This window comes from Dermacentor andersoni, chromosome 1 (assembly GCF_023375885.2).
Source record: "Dermacentor andersoni chromosome 1, qqDerAnde1_hic_scaffold, whole genome shotgun sequence".
Taxonomy (NCBI): Eukaryota; Metazoa; Arthropoda; class Arachnida; order Ixodida; family Ixodidae; genus Dermacentor; species Dermacentor andersoni.
The window spans coordinates 13,394,173-13,417,070 of NC_092814.1; the positions used below are offsets into that span (position 1 = coordinate 13,394,173).

The window sequence follows — 22,898 nt, forward strand, 5'->3', positions numbered from 1 at the left end:
TCCCTCCACAGTGGAAACCGACGTCACAAAATTGGTAGCTGCCAGTGTCAGTCCGGTAGGTTCAACCATCTCTTGCATGCCTAAGGCTCGAGCATCTTTTCTCAGTGCCTCAATAGCAACAACCGTATTCTTTGCCCTCCCAAACTTGAAGTTAGTGGTCGCCAATAACCATGTCTCCATGGGGACATTGTTGATACCTGAGACAATCTGGTCCCAAAGCATCCTATCGCGGAATATTCCGAAGTTGCAGTCATCTGCTAGTTTTTCTAATGCTGCAATAATATCGCTCACTGGTTCATCCAGGGAAAACACGGGGAAGGCGGGAGATGGAAATTCAAGACGATGAGCAAAACGAGAACAATGTGAAAGCAGGAGCCAGCATTTCAACAAGTGGACTTGTCTTCTTCAAGGCGACATATGCATTCCTCGCCATAGTATATATAGGTGGGGTTCTTCTAAAGGGGAGAGGGCGTAAGGCAGGTGGGTGCAGCAACGAGCGAAGGTGTGTTAGCGGTGAGGGTGTAGAATTGAGAATAAAGGAGTGCTGTGCACAAGGCCAGTGACACGGCCGTCTGTGAATCACGTGTCAACGGCCGTGTGTCAGTCGGTGTGTCAGTCGGTGTGTCAACGGCATGCACTGCAGCCCTCTATTACCTGTTTCGCTGGTGGTCGTGGGCTATCGTGGGCTATTGTGCTTCTGAAAAAGATAATAGAAAGAGCAGCAGAAACTGGTGCTCGTGGAAAATAAAATAAATTACCGAAATGGAATAAATAAAAGAAAGAAAACACTAAAAAAACAAAGTGTTGTTGCCTGTAGCTTGAAATTTAGCATAGCAAATAGATCCTGAAGCTCTTTTTGAAATGTTTATGCGTCACGAGGTTGTCTTTCAATGGGTATCTGGCCATTGGAGAATCAGTGGCAATGATTCCGCTGATAACGCTGCTCACACATCACATCGAGAAGAGCACAGTGTTCCGATTCCGCTTTCAAAGACAGACGCCGCAAAGCAGCTTCGACACCTGGCACGCAGTCTCTCGTTGGCCTAGTGGAACTTGCCAAACTTAAGACTTGTACGACTGCATCGATTAAACCCCTCACTGCAATTCCGACCTCCGTTTGGGCTTCCTTGATGTGAAGCTACCCTTCTCTGTCGTCTTTGGTTAGGAGTGGCCGCCACAAAGGAATACTCTACATTAATTGGAGTGACCGACAGTGCAGCATGCGAGGTCTGTGGCACCGAAGAAAATATTGACCACCTGCTGTGCCACTGTCCACGATATGCCCCAGAAAGACAAGAACTTGCTAACGCTTTCCAAAAACTAGACAATCGGCTGCTTTCCGTGCAGGTGCTGCTGGAACACCGCCCCCATCGCTTGTCGGCCCATAAAGGCACTTTGTTCTTCTTGAGGATGACAGGCTTTTGTGAATGTCTGTGACTATTAATGCAATTACTATTAGACCATACGTGTCAGCAAACTCACCGTTAATTTCATTCTTTCCTTCCCTCCTCTCTCTCCATGTCATCTTTGTTTTCCCCTTTCCCATTCCCCCGGTGTATGGTAACCAACCGGACATTATTCTGGTTAACCTCCCAGCCTTCTGCTTTTCTCTTTCCTTCCTTCCTTCCTTCTATGCCTATTGGTTGCAGTATCTTTAAAGGAACACTAAAGGTTAATATTAAGTCAACTTGGACTGTTGAAATACCATCCCAGAAACCTCGAAACGCTTGTTTCACGCGAAGAAGGTACTTATTTTAAGAGAAAATGCATTCTGAAGCGTCTGCATACCTCTAGCGCAGTTCAAATCGCCCGCCCTCCGATAGAGGAGTGGTGACGTCATGGTCTCATAGTGACGTTGCGCCGTCGGTGAGTAAAATGGCGCCCGCAGACGGCGCTATGGCTCTTCTGCGCAAAACGCACAGACAGAAACAGAGCCAAGACAGCAGCGCGAAAGCGGAACTATGGTGGCTAGCGAAAGGGAAAGCGCGCGACGATAAGCTGGTTCTTTATTTTATGACGCCAACTTTGACGTTCGTTGCAATGGACGAACCTGGCAACGACACATTGGCTAGCGATGCTGGGCTCGACTTCAGCGATTTAAGGGGGGAGGCTACCCTGGAGACCAGACTTTTTATTTTTTAGGATACACATACGAAACTTTCAGGGTACGTTCACACCACCGAACTATGAGGAACTGCAATGTTTCATGAACACATGTTTATTAGTTCCAGAGTTATTGAGGTCTAGCTAGATGGTTCATGTATATGCCTGAGGAAGAGCCTGGAGAAATGCCAGGACATCGCAGGAAGCTGAAATTCACTGTGATGATCCCTTGATAGATATCCCAGGGGGCTAAAGAGCCCTTTTCTTTAATTCCCCCTCCAAAAAAATTTTAAGACAACGTTGAATTTGAGGCAGCCAGTAAGGACCACATTCATGAAAAATGAATTGCTTATTATAAGTTAACTGCACCAGCTTTCAAAAAAAGAAGCATGTTACCCCCTGGCAAAGTCATTCAGGAACAGAATAAAAAAAACGGCATACAAATCTGAAAAGCGGTTCTTGAGATATCACCTTCCCCAGCACTACTACTAGCGAAAAAATCCATTCCGAGAAAACAGGCCTTAAAGTGGAACACATGTGTTTTTTATTAGAAAGCTCCTGGGGAGCTTTTAATTAACTCTTGCGGCTCCAGGCGCACTCAATGTGTCGGATTTTCGACTGGCGACAGCCGACAGCACAGTTCCGCCGCTGAAAAGCATCTACGCAGTCGGCACTCGCTGCGGAAGATCAGAAGGTCGATGCTCGTACAAGACGCACATCGCGCTTCCGCGCACCAAACATCTCGACTGTCTTGGGCTTTGGCGGCATCGCGTGCAGCAAAGAACTAGCGAAAAAAAAAAAAAAGAACCTGAGAAAATAGTTTAAAAGATGGCGCAAGGCAATGAGCAGCTCGCAAGCTCATTTTGAGGCGGACGGAGCAAGGGGCAACGACGCGAGCGCGGCGGGCGCGGCATCAAAAGGAGCAGTCGCCGCCGCCCGTGTAGCAGCCAATGGCAGGTGCGCTCTAGCCTGCGGGATTTGAACGCGCTGCTCCGGCCAATCAGCGCTCCGCATCGCATCGCGGAAAAATGCCAATAGTGCCTCAACCGCTCCGACAATGTCATTTTGCAAGGCGTCAAAACAGAGACAAAGAATTTATGGTCAAAACGACACCAAGATAGCGTGGGCAGGCCGCATGGGCCGGGAATGGCGTGCGCGTGAAGTTTGACTTCATTTCGGCATTTGTACGTGTTTTGTGGGCCGCGGTGGCTTCAAAAGTAGCGTTTCTTTGGTACTTTGAGGTTGAATTAGGTGCTGATAATTGCAGAACAGGTAGTTTATGAGACATACAACCCAAAAATATGGTTTTTCAAAAATAGACTTTTTCGCGATTGTTCGGTTTTCCAGGGCCGTGTCCCCCCTTAAGCACTGATGAACATGACCTGCTGCTGAGGGTTCGCGCTGCCGGCGTCGTTGTGTACTACTACGACAGCAACTGTATGTCATGGCTGTACATATTCGCACATTTGTAACTTTTCCTTCGTAAAAACTAAATGCCGCACTCACCGCCTCGTCTTCGACCTGCAGTTGTTCTTGCGCTTCGGAGAATGCAGGCAAGACCGACGGAAGAGCGCTACGGGAAAGCATTGCTTTGAAAGGCACTCCACACGACTTCAGTAAGTCGGCATTGGAACTCGTAATCCTCTGGATGAAAGCGCAGCGAGCACACTACGCGATTTTTCGGCTCTTTGCCAACGCGCTGTGGCAGAGGTACGGCACTTAACCACTTTGAACGGAGAGGTTCACTTTTTGGCACACAGTGATAAGTAACATTGGATTCGCCACTGCAACTGACTGCCCTTGGCCAAGTTCCGCGGGCCGTTCACGCATCCTACGACATCACATGGACGTGGCATGTTCGCTGCTTGTTCCAAATGCAAGTTTCTAGAGCCAGCAGAACCAGCGCAGCACGACGCGACAACGAAACCTTTCGACCACCCATACTACTCAAGGGTAACGTCAAAATTTTATTTTTTCTTAGAATCGAAGAGAAGTAGACAAGTAGCATTTTCTTCCGTTATATAACCATGTGAAATTATCTTTTTAATACAAGTAGTTGAGTACTAGTGACATCAATTATGATAAGGAGTGCCTTCGTCATCGGGCTAGTACCGGAATATCGTTGGGGGGTCTCAAATCGTGTCATGCATTTACTTCAATTTCTCGGTTACTAAAGCTCTGTTTGCAATTATATTGACGCCTTAGACGTTCTAGAGCATTGCTTTATCACTTTAACCTGACTTCATAGTAACCCATAGTGTCCCTTTAACTTGTGGATAACGTATGATTCTCTGTATTTTCTTTCTCGTTCAGATCGGAAATTTGTAACATGTAGAGTTTAGGTTCATCAAAGTTATGACCTGGTTGGTGGAAGTGCTCGGCGACGGCTTTGGGAAGCTTTTTAGCCGTGTACGTGCGATGTCCGTTTGATCTTACGATCATTGATTGTCCCGTTTCCCCGATATTCTGTAAGAAACAGTATACAGGTGAAACGGGACAATAAACAGGTAACAGTGAAACAGGTAATAGAGGGCTGCTGTGCATGCCGTTGACACACAGTGTTCTCATAAACATTTCATACGAAAGGTGCATTGACACTTCCAAAGTCGTGCTTTAGATTTTCAATTCCGAAACTTTGCGGATTTGATGTTGTTGGCTGATGCACGCCCGTTGACACGTGAGTAACAAACGGCCATGTTGCTGGCCTTGTGCCTAGCACTCCTTTATTCTCAATTCTACACCCTCGTCGCTAACACACCGTCGCTCGTTGCCGCCCCCACCCACTTTACGCCCTTTTCCCAGAAGAACCCCACCTATATATACTGTGGCGAGGAAAGCTCATGTCGCCTTGAAGAAATCAAGTCCACGTGTCGAAACGTGTGCTCCCGCTTTCACATTGTTCTCGTTTTGCTCATCGTCTTACTGGCTCATCGTCAGGTCTGTGCCTTGAGAAGAACCTGAAGCTTGCCACAACTTCCGACACTCTCGGTGTGTAATGCTCATTGAGTACCGTAAGTATTGTATCCAAATTCTCGTCCGCAGGTTTCTGCGGCGCAACTAGGGTCTGCAGGAGTGAGTGTGTTCCTGTTCCACAGCATTTGAGGAACACGGCTGTCTTCTTTTCTTCTGGCACATCATTGACTGCAAAGTAATGCTCTACTCACTCATGATACTCCATCCAATCCGTGGCTGCTGTTTCGAAAGCTTCCAGTTTCCCAATAGTTGCTGGTATAGCTGTAGGTAGTGTTGGTGTTGCTGCTGCGTAGGCTTAAATAATCCCACCCTTATTGCCACTTGTGACGACCAGCCTCAAAGCACGTAAATGGGCCAGGAAACACTCACATATCATAGTAGGGGCGGTTCTGGGCCAGGAAACACTCACATATCATAGTAGGGGCAAGAACCGCACTGACTGCCTTACGTCATGTGTGCCTCTTTTATTATCGGGGAACTGTGGTGATCGTTGCGCCACCGTGCATAGAATGATGCCATCACTTGCCTTAGATATCGCACCACCTGCTGAACGTCACCGTGGGACGCAGTTCAAATTTGATTGCAGATGTTAACAGAGATGGTACTACTTCTTATGTTGGCGCATTTGATGCGCCAAACTTGCTCGGAGGCTATCCTTCGGCTTATGGTTGAGCTCACAGTGTCTCACCCCTTACCTATGCTACAGTCAGGGGCATAGCCGGGGGCGGGGGGGGGGCTATGGGACTTCAGCCTTCCCCCCTCCCCTCGAAATTTTTTCGAGCTGTCATGCACCGCCGACCGAACAACCTCCGGCGCCAGAAATCATTCTGGATTTTGTCTAGAATGGCTTTGTCATGCTCCAAAAGACATTTGAGCGCGAACATTGCAAACTCGGGCTCGATTTCGCGGCGACACCCATGCACCGGGAGTCACATGACGCAAGGAGCCCCATCTGAGCACAAAGTTTCAAGGGCGTTTTGATGGTGAGCGGGCTCGTTGCGGTATCTCGCGGAGGCCGTGGAATCTACAGAGCGCATGGATTTATGGCTATAAAGTTCTCATAAACATTTGATACGAAAGGTGCATTGACACTTCCAAAGTCGTGCTTTAGATTTTCAATTCCGAAACTTTGCGGATTTGATGTTGTTTTAAACATTTGATGCCAAGTTTGCGTTAACTTTTCTAAATTTATACATCGGACCATACAAAGAGACAAGCCAAATTAACACACTATCAGACAAGTCGACAAAGCATGCAGCGAGGTCCGATGAGACGAAGCGTTGTGGTGGTTTATTTGTGCCGTCATGACAAAGAAAACAATATAAACAATTTTTTCACCTGCGCGAAATCATCCGTCAAGACACTAAAGCCAGTAAAGCAAAGGTAACAGGATGTCTACGAACCGGGAAAACCGGGAATTCTCAGGGAATTCGAATAGTCTGGAAAAACTCGGGGAAAACTCAGGGAACTTGTGCCTTTCTCAGGGAAAATTAGCTGTAATATTATTGAAAGGGAACGAAAGTCGCAGTAATGCGAGTAACAGACAGGACGCACTTAATACGATTCGTACGTAGCGCGTTTTCTTCACAGCCATCGCCGGCCTCCCGCACTGTACTTTCTAGAGAACGTGCCAGGAAAGCGGCAAAAAGCACGCCGCTTCCACCTTCGAAGCGAGTCGAAATTATGCGGACACTTCCCGGCGCCGTCACCGACGGCGCCACGTAATGCAGAGAACGGGCTTCGTAAGGCTTGCACTCAAGTTTTTCGACAGTCACCGGCGCCCGCCCCCCTCCTCCCCCTTGTTGTTTCCCATACGAGACGGCAGAAAGCGTTGTGAGCGAGACTAAACTCGGGGACAACTTTCTATGGCTATGGAGGGAAAGCTACGTGGGCGGAGCCCATGTGTTACCACGCCAACTAGTCCGCCAGCGTTCGACAGTGCTTTCGGTTGCTCGGAGAAGACGCTGAATCGACGCTACTTCCACGAGCGGCGGTTTCCCTTTTGCCCAGACAGGGAAGGGAAAAGCCGCAAAATAAGTAACCTTTTATGTTCAGTGGAGTGTTTTGTCTTATTTAACTGTTTCTAATAAGGTGTTTGTTTTATCTTCCCCAGCTTAAACTAACATGGATGAAAATGCGGGACTCTTCAGAAGCGCTCACTTGCGCGCGCTTTGCCTCTGTAGCTTTCCCTGCAGAGCCACAGAAAGTTGTCGCTACGCTTCCGCTTTCCAGTACGTGTCTTAAACGAACTCTTCCTGCGCAATGCTTTGATAGAAGCGTACATTTATACCTCGAGGGGTGGCACGCGCGGGACGCAGGCGGCAAAGCAGAGAGCGACTATTGCTTCGTGCCCTGCCATAACGCTGCCGCGATCTGCCGACGCCAGCAGAGATACAAAGTATCTAACTGTGTCGCGTTTTGTTTTTTCAGTTTTGGTGACCCCGTTCTGACCCGACTTGGTTTAGTTACTGCAGTGGTGCAGCAGGCAAGCTTCGTTTGGTGCGACAAGTATGAGCGCGTCCAAGTGTACTTTCATCCATGGCTGGATGAATCCGAAACATTGCGAGTTTGCCGGCTGGGTTAGGCCCATTGAAAATAACGCGAACGCGGCGTACTGTACGCTATGCAGAAAGCAGTTTTCGCTGAGCAACATGGGAAGAAGAGCGGTGACAAGTCACGCTGTAAGTAAGAAGCACCGACTTGCTGCAAACGGAGCCAGGACACCTTCTGTAGCTTCGTTTCTTACGCCGCCGGCAAGTGAACCGTCGGTCGCTGTTGTGATCAAAGCTGGGCCAGTGGCGTCAGGTTCTGCGCCGCCTTCATCTGCTTTGACCACAGCTACAGACATCCAACCCGAGCGTGCGGCAAAGGATATTTTTCAACGTGACACAGAAGTGATGTGGTGTCTCAATGCTGTCATGACGCACACGTCATTCCGTGCTGCCGCGGCATTGGCTTCTCTGTTCCCATTGATGTTCCCATCATCAGCTACTGCCAAGAAAGTGCAGCTTGGCAAAAATAAGGTGGGATATACTATTGTCTATGGCCTCGCACCTTTCTTTAGAGAGAGCCTCGTGTCGGAATTGAACCAAGCCTCCTACCTCGTTTTAGCGTTTGACGAATCGTTAAACAAAAGTTGCATATAAGGAGCGAATAAACGTGTTGGTTCGCTTTTGGTCGGATGCAGAGGGAAGCGTGAAAACACGCTACCTGATGTCATGCTTTCTTGGGCGCACGCGAGCTGAAGAATTGGTGTCTGCATTTAAGAGTGCCACTGATGAACTCTCACGTTCGAAAATTCTTCAGATATCAATGGACGGGCCAAACGTAAACATGAAGTTTCTCCGTGAGACACAGCAAGAACTGTGGGAATCCAATGACGGCCGCCAAATTCTCGACGTTGGAAGCTGTGGCCTTCATGTAGTGAACGACGCGTTCAAAACCGGACACGCGGCGCGGACGAATTGCAGCCGTTCTTGGCTCAGTTCCAGATGGATTCGCCTATGCTTCCATTTCTTGGTACAGCATTGGAAAATCTTCTGCGATCACTAATGAGTAGAATAGTGAAGAAAGAAGTGATGGTGGCAGCAGACAATCCGTTGAAGTTGATAAAGGTTGACATGGACCAGCATGCGAACGTTCTTGCGACGCCCAAGATCGACCTTGGCTTTGCTACGAAGAATGCACTCCGAAAGGCCCTAAAACTTTCAGATGGTACTATTTTTGAGTTCAGAAGGGAGTGCACCGCTTTCATAAAGAACTGCGCCGAAAAAATCGCGGAATGGTCGCCGTTGAAATTTAAGCTGGTGAGGGGATCGTCCTCTCTGAATCCCACGTGCGCGCTGATTCCCGAGCTTGGGGAAAGGTGTTTCACTGATGCACTCGAAGTTGTGACGGAACACCAATGGATGACCAGAGCAGAAGCTGATCGGGCTATGTGGTCCTACAAGCATGTGTGCTCCTTAGCCTCGGCGCGAACACCTTAGCCTCGGCGCAAACAGCGTTGAAAAATTTTGACAGGAGCACGGATCGGCTGGATACCCCTTGGGCAGGCATCTGTGGTTCACACAAGGAACTACTCACTTTTGCCAAGATGATTCTCTCTCTTTCGCACGGAAATGTGTCTGTGGAGCGGGGATTTTCTGTTAACAAGGGCTGTCTTGTTGAAAATCAGAAGGAACAATCTCTGGTCGCCCAATGAATCGTCTTTGACGCCATGTCATCGGCTGGAGGAGTTGCCAGCGTAGAAGTGACCAAGAGAATGCGTCAAATGGTCCGTGGGGCGAACGCACGGTGGAAGGAGGAGCTAGAGAGGACGAAAACAGAAAGGGCCGACGCACTCGAGAACGAACGAGAAAGGAAGCGTGTCGCTGCATCTTTGAAGCAGCTCGAGCTAGAGAAGCAGAAAGTGTTTGCTAACGCCGAGATGCAGGTGTCCCTCATTCAAACTGAAATAAACGCTCTAAAACAGTGAAACGCAACATTGGGGTGTTGTGCGCGAGCTGAGCGTTAATCAGGACGGTTGACATTGACTTTGTAGCTGCTGAGAGAGAATCACTTGTGAGAAAGTTCGGGCCTCAAACCAAAATGGTTGCTATCGCGTGATAAAAATAGCTCACTTTCAAAAATATTTGCTTCTATGTGCGCCTCCTTTTTATTTGTATTTGACAATATTCAACTCAATTTGCAAAGGGTTTTACCATTTTTTTATCGAGAATATTTTACTTGCTGTGCATTTTACTAACCCCTTCCTTCTGTTTTCTTTTTCAATGAAGTAAACATTACACCTTACTACTCAAACTAGATTAAGCGTCTTTATTATTGCAGTAAATTATATGGACTCTCCAGGTGCGTTTTTACCGTCGCCATCGCCGTGAGTCTCCGTATAAAGTCCAAGGGCGATAAAATCGTCGGCGTGCCCCGCATGCTGTATCTGCGAGTGAAAGCCTAGAGCCGTTGATAGCGGCTCAATCTCGCGCACTCAAGGGAGGAAAGCGGCGAAGAAGTGCACCGTCGCGGGCAAGGCACCAGGGGAACAGACGAGACGTTCATTTGAGGGATCGACATCCGTTTGTGGGCAGGTGCCAGTAAGAGCGGGCGGGAGAGAGAAGATCTGGGTCTTTTTCTCCTTGAATATATGACTGCCTAGGCGCTACAGAGGAGTTTTCTTAGCGCATATGTGTAGGCGTTTGTCTCTAGGCGTGCCGGCATTGCGGAGTGGGGTCAAGTTTGTTTACGCTCGGACGCTCGCTGCCGGCGCGGTAAAATAGGTGTAGCAGCGGGCACTGACGCCCGATGTGGTGACCGCTGTCTCGGACATGCTGTCTGGCTGCGGCGCTCGTGCTCAGTCAGTTGAGCGCAAGTGGCTGAAAGGCCGCCGGTGGCAATGACTGACTCAGAACCAGCGCTGCAGGCGCGAGAATGTCAACATCTGTCCGATGTACCTTCAGAGGTAAAGTTCTGACTGGTGTTGCAGAAGTCGTGGGGCGCGGTTGTGCTCGAGCTTAGCATCACAAGTTGACAGCTGGACATAATTATGTTTATTCAATCGTCTACTTAGTAAAGTAGACGATTGTAACAACGTGTCATTATTTCGCATTATTGGCGGCACCTCCAGGACACCAAAGCTAGAACCCGGACTGGCCCGTGGGTTGGGGCTCGCCGAGGCCTGCGCGTACCTGGGGTGTATAAGATGGCATGTCCGCTATTGCGGACAGCCACTTTTTTTATGCGAACACCCCCTGGTACGCTTCGGCCTCCGCGGCACCAACCCACGGGGCGCCTTGCTTCCAGCCTGAATCCCCCCGCTACCCGTTGGCTGCCCTGGAGATGCTGCCCTGTCTGCTATGATATCACCTAAAGAGCTCTCCTGAGTCCTCCATTTGCCGGTTACATGTGCGCTCCTGGAGCAGTGCTTGTAAAGAATCTCATCTATCGTCGCGACGAAAAAAGCGACCCGCGACTTATACAACCTTGCCCCTTCAGACACAGCGATCACCAACTGGGGCGTCCGTGCCCACTGCCTCACCGCGCAGGCAGCCAGCGGACTCCGCACTCCGCAATGCCGGCATGTCTAGGGACAAGCGAATACAACACGCGCTAAGAAACCTCCTCCATAGTGCCTAGGCAGAGTTGTATATTCAAGGAGCAAAAGCCCCCAGATTTTCTCTCTCACACGCGCTGTTACTCGCGCCTGCACACAAACGGCTGGCGATCCCTCAGTCTCGTGGGCAATGGCGGTGGCGATGAGGGGAAGGGGGCGTTGTACTTAGGGCGGCCGCGCGCGCATGACCGGGCCGCTGTATCTTGAAAGCCATCTGCGACGGGGACAGGGTCCGCCGTGCGCTGTTTCCTACGCTTAGTTTGCGTTGAAGCGAGAGGCAGTACGAAAGTCAATTCACTCATTGCTGCAGCCGCGCTTCCTCACTCCACCGTTGTGACAGCAATTTTCCGTGGTCATCAAGTGAGATGTGTTCACAGTTGCTTCTGCATGCGTGACACCATGCTTGTTAATTTAGTTATTAAGTAAACGTTACAAATTTTTACGTTTTTCTTGTGTTGCTCCAACCACCGCGCAGCGCACTTCAGTGCGTGTTTGTTTTTGTCTGGACGAGGGGATTTTCGCCTGGCAGAGTTTTGAACGCTTTTTAGCTTGCAGTCGAGTAAACAAACAGTGGTCGCTCGCCGCTATCACTGTGGGGGCTCAACGGATTGCAACGCGTTCACTTGAGCGCAACCTTTTCGGAAAGTCTTGTCTCGCCGGTGTAGCATACCGAGCATTATGAGTATGGTTCTCAGTGGACCAAGCGTCTCACGTTTTCTTCGATATTCTTTTGGTGCCCGAATGTGCCCAAAGGAGGCATAATAGGTGCCCAAAGGAGGCATTTGATTGTGGCCAACATGATTCATTTTTTTTTCTTTCCATTTTGGTGCCCCGCCCCACGAAAAAAACAAAACAAAAGAAAGACATTGTTGCAGTGCAGCAAATTGTCGCATTGTGAAAGTTCGATTTTGTTACTTCTTTTGCGGGAAGTAATGGGCCACCGAACGCTACAGTTGCTGGAGACTCTTATTACATTGTTTCGGTAGCATTTATTTGGGCACCCCAGGTGCATTCCTGCCATCGCCCTCATGTTCCGTATAAAGTTCATGGGTGATAACATCGTGACCGCGCGCCGCATGCTGCATGTGCAAATGAAAGCGTAGAGGGGGGGGGGGGGGGGGGGGGGGGGGGGGGGTTTGCATGGGTCAGCCAACGATGGTGGCTCAGTCTTGTGTGCGCAAGGGAGAAAAGCGGGGACGAAGCGGGCCGCCTTCCGTCGCGCGCAATATGTCAGGGGGAGTAAAGGGAAGGGGGGGGGGGGGGGGAGGCGGGGCCTTAGGATTCTGTGATCTGTGAATCTGTGATTGCCCAACATATTTATTTGCCTTGTTAGACGCATTATATACGGTGACTTTTTCTTATATACGTAGATTTATTGGAGACTTATACGCATATATAAATATTTTGTTGCATGGTTTTGTGTATACGTACAGTGAACTTCGTTTCCAGCGACACTTTTTTGTTTTTTATCAAGCTGCATCTTCACATTTGTATATTCCATTGTATCTTCGCAATTCTAACATACGAGGGCGCGTCAAATGAAAGTGAGCCAACCCACACCGTGCAATAATGGCTCGGTTCATTATTTGCAAGGCATGCGAGTACATGCGAGGCATGCCATATGGCTGCCGTGTACGATGAACATTGCATGTCATTGGCCACTGTGAAGCGTTGGAGCAAATGGTTTAAAGAAGGACGTGAAATATTTAAAGACAATCCAAGACCGAGCCAAAGCCACCGTGCAATCCTCCCCAACAGAATTGCAAAGGTTGATGAGCAGATTAGACAAGAACGGAGGATAAGCATCGGTGAACTGGCAGAGTGTGTCAACATCAGTCACGGTTCGGTTCACGCCACAATTCATGAACATTTCGGTTATCGGCTGTTGCATGCACAATGGATGCCCAATATTTTATACCACGGCCAGAAGATGGAGAGGTTCAGTGCTGCTTTGACTCATCTGATCCGGTGTCAGAATGAGTGTGACTTGCCGGAAATTGTCACCAGGGGTGAATCATGGTGCCACTCTTACGAGCCTGAAACACGACGGCAACGCTTACAGTGGAAACATTCAAATTCGCCATCCCATAAGAAAGCAAAGGCCGTCATTTCCACCGGAAAAGTGTGGTTGACTTTCTTTTCGATCATCAGGGGCCATTACTGAACAAATTTGCTAAACGTGGAGAGACTGTCAATCGTTTCCGATATTGTGAAACGCCAGATCAGCTGCGTGTATTGAAGAGTTGAAGAATTGGATCATCTTGCTCCACGACAATGCTCGTCCCCACATTGTTAATGTGGTTAACACAAAACTGGCAAAGTTCAAGTGGGATACGCTGCAACATCTGCCATGCAGCCCAGACCTGTCGCCTTGTGACTTCCACAATTTGGGGAAATTGAAAAAACAGCTCAAGGGAACCAGATTCATGTCGGACGATGACGTGAGAGGGTCAGTTAGAGACTTCTTGAAGCAGCAACCCAAGCAAAGTACCCCGTTTGTCATATATTTGTATTGGCTCACTATCATTTGACTCGCCCTTGGTATATTTTGCAGAACTCCTGCTTTTTATATGTGCTCTCTGTTGCGACTATAATTCAGGTGCAAACTAGTCACAATACACAACCAGTGACAGCTGCTCCTGCCTAATACATTGTAACAAAGGACAGTGTCATTGAGATTTTCCCTGGTCATTGCATATGTACAAATATCTAAACAAAGTTCTTGAATACGAAAGTTTCATTAAAATATTTCTCCTCTACTTGTTCATTTCATGGCCTTTACATTTTTCATATCAGCGGCATGCACTGCTTTGCTGGCTTCCAACTGATATAGTTCTAAAGTTCGTGTGATATTTTCTTTACTTATTAAATAGACAAAAAACTCGGAAGCATTGATATCCATTATTTTGGGCACAATTTTTGGGACATACGACCATATTCTTTTATGAAAAAAAATACATATTTTACTTGTCTACACAGTGCGTCGCGCTCAAAAATTCGTTTGCAGTATTTTTGGCAATGGAAATGCAGTTAGTATTCGTGTATTTGATCCCTTGACAAATTCTATAAGGAGGAGGCCGAGCTTCAACCCCCACTTCCCCCCCCTCCGAACAAATTTTCTGGCTACGCCACTGGCTACAGTGTACTAGATAGCTACGTGCAGCTATTCTCGCACCGAGTGACACGTGTAGCACATTTCCTTTCGCATTTATATCTGTGACAATCACACAAGTTCCGAGGATTGAAAAAACTACATGTTCGCTCGTGCAAGTACGTTTGCAATGCGTACATCGGTTAAGTGATGGATGCCGCACTCTGGTATTCATGTTGAAAGGATTCCTAGCGGGACAATCTTCGACCATGATATCAACAGTGTGCAACTCGGGAAGCAGATGGCCTGTTCATGAAATGTTGGCACTTGAGCCTTGAGTTATGTCACCTATCGAGCATGCTGTTGTCCTCGGAGAGCCGCAGCGAGCAAACTCCTCGTAGTACCCCATAGCGGCTGCGGTATCTAGGCTACGCTGCAGACACAGCTACACGCAACTGTAGTGGCTAACTATGTGCACGACAAGGCTGGAACGCATGCTCGTGCGCGTGTGTTCCAGTCTGACTGTGCTAGGTGGTGTCGACCAGCTTTGGCCTGCACCAGCTTGAGTGACGGATAGTAGCGACATCCAAAGTGGACATTTTGTGTTGTAGCTCAATACGTAGCGAAGTCTACTAAGGCATCTAGCCAGAAGCAGCCAGGAGTGAGCGCACGTTGGCAAGCATATGTCAGGTCTGACCTTTAGTTTTGCATGGTTTGAGGCTAGCTAAGTGTTCAAAACTCATAGAAATTAGCGAGACCTAGCAGCTACGACATTGATAAGCATTATGGCCAAAGCTTCATTCCTGTTCAGCATGACCAAGCTTTAGCAGATGGTAGTCGCCAATTGGTACAATAGTCGTACTTTCTGAAATGTGTAATTCCTATTGAAATTTGAAATGCAGATTTTTGCTTACTTCAGCGTCTTTAATAAGCTGTGTCAATAAATATACACCGGAACAGTAGGAAGAAGCGCACTGATCCAAACACCCGTCTTGATTGACGTCAGCTATTGGCCAATAGCAGACACGTATGGGAATCTGTTATATGGATCTGTTATATGATGAAATATAGCAGCCCTGAAAAGAGTTATGAGAAGGCTTCTGAACAACAGAGTGTGAAAAAAAGGTGACTTTGTGCTCTACTTTTGAGCTGCATGAATTGTGCACGACTGCAAAATTTGGCTTAGATGTTCACAGCGGCATGTGCTATCACTGGACGATGTTTCTTCACCAAGCTCGAGGAGTGATTCAGAGACACTTGAAACTAATGCGCGAGAACGTGGAACTTTTTTTTGAGCGCTCTTACTTGTGCACCCTTTGCTTCTGTAGCGTTGCCTTCATTGCCACATTTTGTTGTTCTTTTTTTTTCCTCACATGTCATGTAAAAATCTTTTGTGAACGTTTCTAACTCTTTTGTAAAACATCCCCCCCCCTACCCCCGCTGTATGCCTTTTGGTGTCTGTGGGTACTGAATAAATAAATAAATAAAGTTGTCCACCACTATAGCCACTGTAATGATGCTTGCCTTGGAAATTGAGCCTTTTAGCTTTGCGATATATCTCAGCTGCATGCACCACCTGTTAATGTAGAGGTAAAGTGCCATTTAATTACATAATTTTATCATTTATGTCATCACGTGCGGTGCTTCAAAAGCAATTATGATGCATTTATGAATCAGGCTTTCAAGGGGTTGCACACTGCTAAATGCTGTGGCATGACCCGATAAGTGCATACTCCACAAGGCACGCCAAAGCCATTATCCTTCTCTTTGTATTCCCACCTCGAATTAGCCGCTTTCCTGTCGGGGTGGCTTAGCGGCTATGGCATTGCGCCTCTGAGCACAAGGTTGCAGGATCAAATCCTAACCGAAGTGGCTGCATTTCGATGGGGGCAAAATGCAGAAACACCCATGTGCTGTGCATTGAGTGCACGTCCCCAGGTGGTGAAAATTTCCGAAGTTCCCCTGTACGGTGTGCCTCATAATCATGGCGGGGCTTTGGCACATCAAACTCCACAATTTCAAAAAAATTGGCCACATAATTGTGTGATCCGTAATTCCTGAGACAGTGCTCCCAAGAATGCATGATAAGGCACTGGGCCTCGGTGCTTTGGTACAGTCGCTGACCAATACTAATTGATTCAGTTTCAAAAAAATTGTGGGCACCTCATCGGTACAATTATTAAGCAGCGTGAAGCAGCACCAACTTCACCCTCGATGTCTCCATTGAAGAGGGCACGTGAGGGAACCGTCAAATGGCAACTGTTGTGAAGAGAAAGGGAATGGAGACTTGCTACATATGGATATTGTACTATCGTCTGTATGTAGTAACAGCCATGATAATGGTCAAAATGCAGACTGATTAAATCACATACAATCGCATGCGTGGAGCAATACATTGACCAGCTTTTGTGGTTGCCTGTGGAACAGATGTATCTTGCGGTAAATTCAATATCTTGTGCTCCATTTTTTCGAACCTTTAGGCCGACCTCACTGATCTCAAATGATCAGTTGATGTCTGTATTGTACGCTCTACTATGCATGTTATCAAGCACTATATCCAAAGCAGCTCTCGTTTGTTCAAGCTTAGTTTTATTCGAATAGTTCTTTTCTGTCTTACTGGAGTTTGAAATAACAAGGTTCCACTGTAGTGATTAAAACTGCAATTTGTATATCCACTACTGGCTATAAATTTTGCCTCAAATCCCCTCTTCTTTATATTTCGAGACTGTTGAAATAACTGGCTTGTCGCAGTATTTAGTGACAGTAGTTGCATTCTGTTGCTTTCAGCACTGGAAAAGCAGGTTGAAGCAAATACCAAGGAACAGAAGGACCTCCAGTCACAGCTAGAGCACTGGAAGAGCCAAGAGCGTGACTGGCAAGAGCGGATCAATGATGATGCCAAAGACCTTGAGAAAATGACGAGCCGCCAGTCTGTTCTGTTGAAGAAGGTGAGTAACAAGTTCCTCTACCCCTTGACAAGAAGGCTTTTCAGCAGAGTCGCTCACTCGGTCTGTGGTCGGTGCAGTCGATCCCGGATATATCATACTCGTATATATCACATCACTAGTTTATCTATATCGAACTGTTGCAACATCCCTTTGCAAATACTACGAAAAAGTAAAGCGCTGTAGTATACATGTGTCAAACTGCTGTTCACTGCCACGTTGAATATCGAATGCTGTGCCTCACCCCTGGAAGTGCCCTTTTTTTAATCAAGACGCAATCACTTCTCGTGCCGTCAGAAATATTTAACACCAACAAATTCGAAATGCCACTGTTTTGGCAGATGCTTCCAAACAAAAAATTGATTTGAAGGGAACTGCATGCCATGGAGAAACAATGAGCCGGGTGTTTTTCTCAGTTTTGCTCGCTGCACATGAGGATGGCTTGTGCAAACTGCAGCTGTTCATTACCGGCAAGAGGAGTTCGCCACTCTGCTTCAAGAACACAAATAGCATCCCATTGTGATATGCTTTCTACAAGAAAGCCTGGAGGATACTTGACCTTTTCTCTGTGTTGCTTCGGGCATGGAATCCCAAACTGACGATGTCTGCACCATTGGGTATGTCTTCTCATAGAAAAGGTCTTTCCGCAAATGCCTGTTTATGGTTCCACGAGCAGCCAAAACAAGTCCAACTTCATCCGAACTTGGCCAGATTTTTACAGTGCAGTTTGGATTTAAGAAAACCACTGCATGCCACATCTGCACTTGGTGGAAAGGCTGTCGTGGCAGCGCCGCCCAAGGCTCATTTCTGTGCGATTTGCGGGTTCACGCTGAATGCTTTTCATTCGTGCTTGCAGGGTTTCACGTCAGTGGAAATCGATTCAGATGTTCTGCAAGCTGAAAGCCACTTTCGACTCTAACATCATCTCTGGGGCGTCAGTATTCATTGATGCAGTGGCCGCAGGGAAAGGGCCAAGAACATAGGGACTGCAATGCATCGGCGTGCCGATTGAGCGCCACGTAAAACGAGACAGGTGGATGAGAAGCGAGGATGACGGTTTGTGACAGGAAGTCGCTTCCGAAATCGAAACCCGACACAGCAGTCATCCTCCTGGTTGACATGTTGCTGGCATATCACGATTAGACATTTAAACAGCATATTGTAAACGCTTGACCCGAGCATATTCATACGGAATTCACAGTACAGGTGTGCTGATGACTGCATGGCACACATCCATGCAGGCTGGTTTGTGTCCTTGCTGTATCCATTCCTACCTCATCCTGAATAAAAATGCACACGAAGCGCACCACAGTCTTTTTACACATTATTTAGACGTTTCACATATTCAAAAAGTCTTTGAGCGCAGCCTTCTGCGTCGGATTTATTAAAGCGGTGCACTTGTTTACATCGACATCTACAGCCGCAGGTCGTTGTTATCGACAACTATTGTGGAAAATGTCCATCGCTGATATGAAATAGTGTCAAAATGTAGCAAAACATGCACATCTGCCCATATGCGCCATGTATTTACACCCTGAGACGAGTCAATATGAGCGGCCAAACAACTTAAACAACAGCAACTGTGATCCAGAAACATGTATTACGGGCTGTTAATTAACTCATTCTCGCTTTTCTTTAACTCTATCATACTTACAGTTTTAGCGTGCCATAGAGCATTATTAGAGAAAACTGTGCTCGCATAAGTGCTCATTTGTAGGCCATGTTCTCCCACGAAAACGCGCGGATGTCACCGCTCACACGGCGTTGGTATAAATGAGCGAGGCGGTTGTTTATGCTGCTGTATACCGAATACACCGTCTCTTGTTTGCCACTTGACGCAGAGGCAAACAGTGCATCTCTGAAATTGAGAAATGTGTCGGCAAAGCAACAGGTACAGGCCCACCCATATCCGTAGTGAAGGCGGCCGACAGCCTACAGGTACGGTGACGTACAGATGTTGGCACAGCGCTGTGTCGCCGCTTACCGCTTATTGTGTATGCGCCGTGCGAAGTGAAGTGTAGCTGATTTCAAATTGCTAACGCCAGAATTGAACTATAAAAGCAGTTTCGTTCGACCTAACTGCTTACATTTCGGTTCAGGTCCACCGGTAGCAAGTGAACTCGACCGCGCTAGGTTAACCTTCGCTGAACAGTATCGACATTGGCTCAAACTTAGTGGGCAGGAGTTGAGAAGGTCACAGCTTGTCCATTTCAGCTTGATAGGCTTGCTTGATTCATTTCGAGCACGATTAATTATACATACAAGCGTAGACACCATCGCTGTTGTATTGTCGGTTCGACAGCCGATTGCGCGGGGTTCGGTCGAACGATGGTCGGCATGCTGATTTTGCCGGTGCCTTCGACAAGAAAGCCTGTTGCAGTACAACTCACGCTCATCGGTTGCGTCGTTGTCGACCTGGTATGATAAAAAGGTTTCAGTGACGCACAATTGTCGGTCAATCATTAGAGTGAGCGTCTTGTCGGTCTCGTATTGACCCAGCGTTGCCGCGCCTTACGAGTACGTGCAGTCAGGAACGCGCTACCACCACCAGCAAGTGAGGACCGATGCTGCAGAAAGACTTCGTCAGCAACGTGATGCACTTAAGTGTCGCCCAAGTGTAACGCAGGGGTGTTTCCTTAAATTAGCGAGCCATTCATAAAAGGCGGCAACTACCTGGCTTGCGGTGCAGTCCGGACAACTCGGACGATGGCCTGGCCGCTTTCTCTTTTAAAGTGGAGTTGCGGTCTTATGCTACGCACGTTTTCGGCACCGCACCGACGTCGAGCTACCAGGAGAGTTTCAATGCTGTACACGGCACGAGTGTTTGCAGCAGCGTGCGTCCGAGCATTTTTTTTTTTTTTTTTTTTTTCGGGGGACTTCCTGGCGCGCGGCCATGCGCGCGACCCTTCCTGGAAGTTCCAAAACGTTTCGCGACTAATCCGCGGGCAGGGCGCATGCGCCGTCGCGCCATGAAAGAGGCGGATTACCTCTGTCCTGCGCCAACCAATTCCAACTAGCACCCACGAATTTCCCAATTTCATCGCTCCACCTAGTCTTCTGCCATCCTCGACTGCGTTTCCCTTCTCTTGGTACCAATTCTGTAACCCTAATGGTCCAACGGTTATCTAACCTGCGCATTGCATGACCTGCCCAGCTCCATTTTTTTGCTCTTAATGTGAAGTAGAATATCGTCTACACCCGTATGCTCTGATCCAAACCGCTCTTTTTCTGTCTCTTACATTATGCCTCGCAATCTTCGTTCCATCGCTCTTTGCGCGGTCCTTAACTTGTTCTCAAGCTTCCTTGTGAATTTCTGTCTGCCGCATATGTCAGCACTGGTAAAATGCACTGATTGTACACCTTCATTTTCAATGCTAATGGTAAGCTTCCGGTCAGGAGCTGACAATGTCTGCCATATGTGATCCTACCCATTTTTATTCTTCTATGAATTTCCTTCTCATGATCAGGGTTCCCTGTGATTAATTCCCTGTGACCTAGGTAAACGTACCCCTTCAGACTCTAGAGGCTGACTGGTGATCCTGAACTCTTGTTCCCTTGCCGGGCTATTCATCATTATCTTTGTCATCTGCACATTAATCTTCAACCCCACTCTTGCGCTCTCTCTGTTAAGGTCCTCAATCATTTGTTGTAACTTGTCTGCAGTGTTGCTGAATACAGCAATGTCATTGGCAAACCGAAGGTTGCTGAGGTATTCGCCGTCGATCCTTACTCTTAAACCTTCCCAGCTTAATAGCTCAGGGTGTCTACCAACCGGGAAAACCGGGAATTCTCAGGGATTTTGAGTAGTCTGGAAAAACTCAGGGAAAACTCAGGGAATTCGTGCCTCTATTAGGAAAAATTAGCTGTAATTTTATTGAAAGGGTCGAAAGTCGTGGCAACGCTGGCTCGAGTAACAGACAGGAGTCGTAATGAATCGTCTTTTACGCCTTGTCGTTGGCTGGAGGAGTTGCCAGTGTACAGCCGACAGACTTTCCGGATTCCTGATAATTTGGATGGCTTCGCGGCACGACCACTTACCCCGTAGAGTCAATGTATCCGAACTTCTAAAATTTTGGACGCAAGAAGTCTTCGCCGTCCGATTTTCCGGATGTTTTGCCATGACCGCAGGTCCGAAATGGCATTAATCAAAGCCGCCACCGCTGCCATTTTGATTACCTCGCCGCCTTGAACCCACGCTCTCGCATGCAGATCCACTGGCAGCCGTAGCCACCACTGCGGCAATGCTAGGCCTATCTGCTTTGACGTTCGCTATGAAGCTTTTTGCCGTCGGGTGCTGCGTTTTTTATTAAAAGAATTCGCTGCTGTCAGCAATGGCACGGACTCCGCCTTTGTGGTCCTCGCGATTGGCTAAGAAGCATGGAAAGCATGGTGCGTTGCATAATGCCGGTTCCGGAAAGTCAGCTTCGCCTCTGTACAGAAATTTTACTTGGTGAAGCATACGCAAAAGTATTGCAGTGAAGCATAGCAAGCTTGGGAAGGGGCTATTGCCACGGGACACAGTATGTATTCCTTAATTATACACGGCGTGCATCAGGTATTTCCTGTCACAGTACGAGCACCAATATGCCTAATATGCATATCGACAGGCCTGCACAGCATTTTCGAGTGTGCCTGTGGCGGATTGAGCCCTTGAGGGCATTAAATGGCATTCATTTATTTTTAAAACTGGCCGATTTTTCGGACATTTTCACGGCCCCTAGGGAGTCGAAAATCGGATGTGGACTGTGCAACTGGCCGAAAAGATGCTTCAAATCGTCTGTGGGATGAACGAGTGGCGGAACGAGGACAAGAACGGAAAGCGCCTACGCATTGGGGAATGAACGGGAAAGGCATGCTGGTGCCGTTTTGAAGGAACTTGAGCTCAAAAAACAAAGTATTGGCTGATGCCGAGATGCAGATGCCCCTCATCGAAACCAAAATAAACTCTTTAAAGCAGTGAAACAGAACACTGAGGCGTCGTGCGCAGGCTGAGAGTATGTCAGGACAGTTGAGGTTGATTTACGAGCTGTTGAGAGAGAATCTCAATTGTGACAAAGTTCGGGCCTCATACCACTGAGCTTGTTTTCAGTTGATAGAAATAGCTCATATTTGAAAATATTTGCTTCTGTATGCATCTCTTTTTTATTTGTATTTAAAAATGTCCAACTCAATTTGCAATTTTTTTCGAAGACATTTTTTTTTGCTGTGCATTTTACTAACCCCTCTCGTCTATTCTTATTTTTTTTTTGAATAACATAAACACTACTCCTTGGTATTGAAATTGGATTAAGTCGGGTTTTTTTTACGTTTTTTTCTTATGCTTACTAGAGAGTGACAGCCTCGGGCGATATGGTTTCAGCCCGTATTGACATAAAACATAGTTCAGCATCACTCGGGGAATTTCGCAGCGGCACTCAGGGAAAACCTGGAACACTCAGGGAACTTGGAAATGTCAACTTGGTAGACATCCCATAGCTTGAATACTTCCAAGCTCACAGCGAATAGTATTGAAGAGATTGAAGTGTCTCCCTTTCTGACCCCCTTCTTTATAGGTATCTTCCTGCTTTTCTTGTGTAGAATTAAGGTAGCTGTAGAGCCTCTGTAGATATTTTCCAAAGCGTTCTGCACTCCTTGATTACGTAATGCTTCTATGGCTGCTGGTATCTCTACTGAATCAAATGCC

General features: G+C 47.6%; 1 protein-coding gene and 1 pseudogene across 5 annotated transcripts in view; both read left to right on the top strand.

Moving 5' to 3' along the window:
- SMC3 (structural maintenance of chromosomes 3) overlaps positions 1-22,898 on the top strand; it is a 606,933-nt gene that overhangs the window by 429,248 nt on the left and 154,787 nt on the right. For all 5 annotated transcript variants that reach the window (XR_011892404.1, XR_011892405.1, XM_072286062.1 and 2 more), the window contains exon 24: positions 17,058-17,218. Coding sequence is in view for 3 of the 5 variants with exons in the window: in XM_072286062.1 (XP_072142163.1) it covers positions 17,058-17,218 (161 nt within the window). In the remaining 2 variants the exon portion in view is untranslated. The remainder of the gene's footprint in view (positions 1-17,057; positions 17,219-22,898) is intronic.
- On the top strand, positions 7,728-8,628 carry LOC140215295 (uncharacterized; annotated as a pseudogene).